This window comes from Ptychodera flava (genome assembly GCF_041260155.1).
Source record: "Ptychodera flava strain L36383 chromosome 23 unlocalized genomic scaffold, AS_Pfla_20210202 Scaffold_24__1_contigs__length_23054250_pilon, whole genome shotgun sequence".
NCBI classification, from domain to species: domain Eukaryota; kingdom Metazoa; phylum Hemichordata; class Enteropneusta; family Ptychoderidae; genus Ptychodera; species Ptychodera flava.
In genome coordinates, this window is record NW_027248278.1 from 21,961,284 (window position 1) to 21,962,782 (window position 1,499).

At 41.3% G+C, this 1,499-nt stretch overlaps 1 protein-coding gene across 1 annotated transcript in view; it reads left to right on the plus strand.

Moving 5' to 3' along the window:
• LOC139125053 (multiple epidermal growth factor-like domains protein 11) overlaps positions 1-502 on the plus strand; it is a 16,750-nt gene extending 16,248 nt beyond the window's left edge. The window contains exon 11 of the mRNA XM_070691166.1: positions 1-502. This exon is cut by the window's left edge and continues 61 nt beyond it. Within this exon, the coding sequence (XP_070547267.1) occupies positions 1-241 (241 nt within the window). The 3' untranslated portion in view covers positions 242-502.
• The last annotated feature ends 997 nt before the right edge of the window (positions 503-1,499 follow it).

Below are 1,499 nucleotides of genomic sequence, written 5' to 3' on the forward strand. Positions count from 1 at the left end.
GACACTCGAAACACCTAACACCCCGGATGTAAACACGGCAGACGACACACAGACACAGGCAGGAGACGGAAAAAGTGAAGGGAATGATGGCACGTCCGTGGCAACGAGCTGGGAGAATGTCGATGCCAACGAGGAAGCAGGAACTGACGAAGATGTCAAGGATGCCGGATTGAATAACTGGGACTATCCAACTGTTGATATACGAGACAAAATGAAAACAGAGAACTACTCAGAGAAGTAGCGCATCCACAATGCTGTTCGAAGTTTGCTGCCGCCTATGGGCAAAATCAGCCCAGGCTTGCTGAGCTGTACTTGAACATCTCAAATATAGCAAATGGAATTAATGTAGAGGCAAAACGTGAGACACAATTCACACAATGACCACCGAACATAACTCAGAGAATGTTAAAAAAATTGCTTACATAATTTTTGGGAGGGAAGGGGTTTTCGTTACTATTTGCAATAATCAGTAATAAATAACGCACTAATTTTAGCTACTTGAGAGTTTTGGAATTATTTATCATGAAATATTCTGTGTGTGTGTGTGTGTTGGTTGTAGATCAACTTTGAATAAAACAATTGATTCTATTGAAATGTAAAAAATATGGTAGCGTCTGGTCACCCCGAACAGTAACTCTTCAAGTTTAATACTCATACCCAGTAAAGTACACAAGTAGTTTTGATGTGGAGTGCATCTTCATATTCACGACAGACACGGCACAGAGAGTCCCGTATAAACGAGACTTTACGAGATCCCACGTACCTTTACTGCTCTCGGGATATTGTTTCATATACTAGTATCGCATGACGGACGATGTGCAACTTACAATGCTAAAGGCAGCAATTTAGTACCCTATCAAGGTTAAACTACAGATAATCCAATTATTTCGAAGGTTTGGCTTGTTTCCCATGGCACTCTATAAGATACTACGCGAAACCGAAGCACACGCTAAATTGACTGCAGAGTCGTAACTCGATGACGATGTAAAGACTAAAATAGTTTGGGAAAAATGATGCATGGGCCAGTCGGTTTGTAGAAATTACATTCGTAACAATAGTGATTTCATCACCTTATATTCGAAACTAATGTACTTTGAAGTACAAAATAAACGTTTGAGTAAAATAAAAGCCGTTCAAAACTTACCTCCCGCCATGATTGGAAAATTTCACCTTCCCACCTGACAATTGACTCCGTACTCCCCGAAAGTATTTTCCCGCTTCCTAGTAAGTGAATTCCGTGCTGCCTATTCTCGACTACACATGATTTTCTCATTCGTCGATAGACCTCCGAAGACAACGAATCACACTCTTTTCTCGCCAAGTGCGCCTCTGTCGGCCGCACACTTAGAATGGAATTTCCCCATCAGCCAATGAAAAATTACTTGCTTGCCCATTTGGTCCGCCGTGGATATAAGAAAAAATGGGTACATGCAGGGGACAAATGGCGAATATTAAATATCCCTCTCTTTTGGTCCTTATATTAAGAGAGAGAGAGAGAG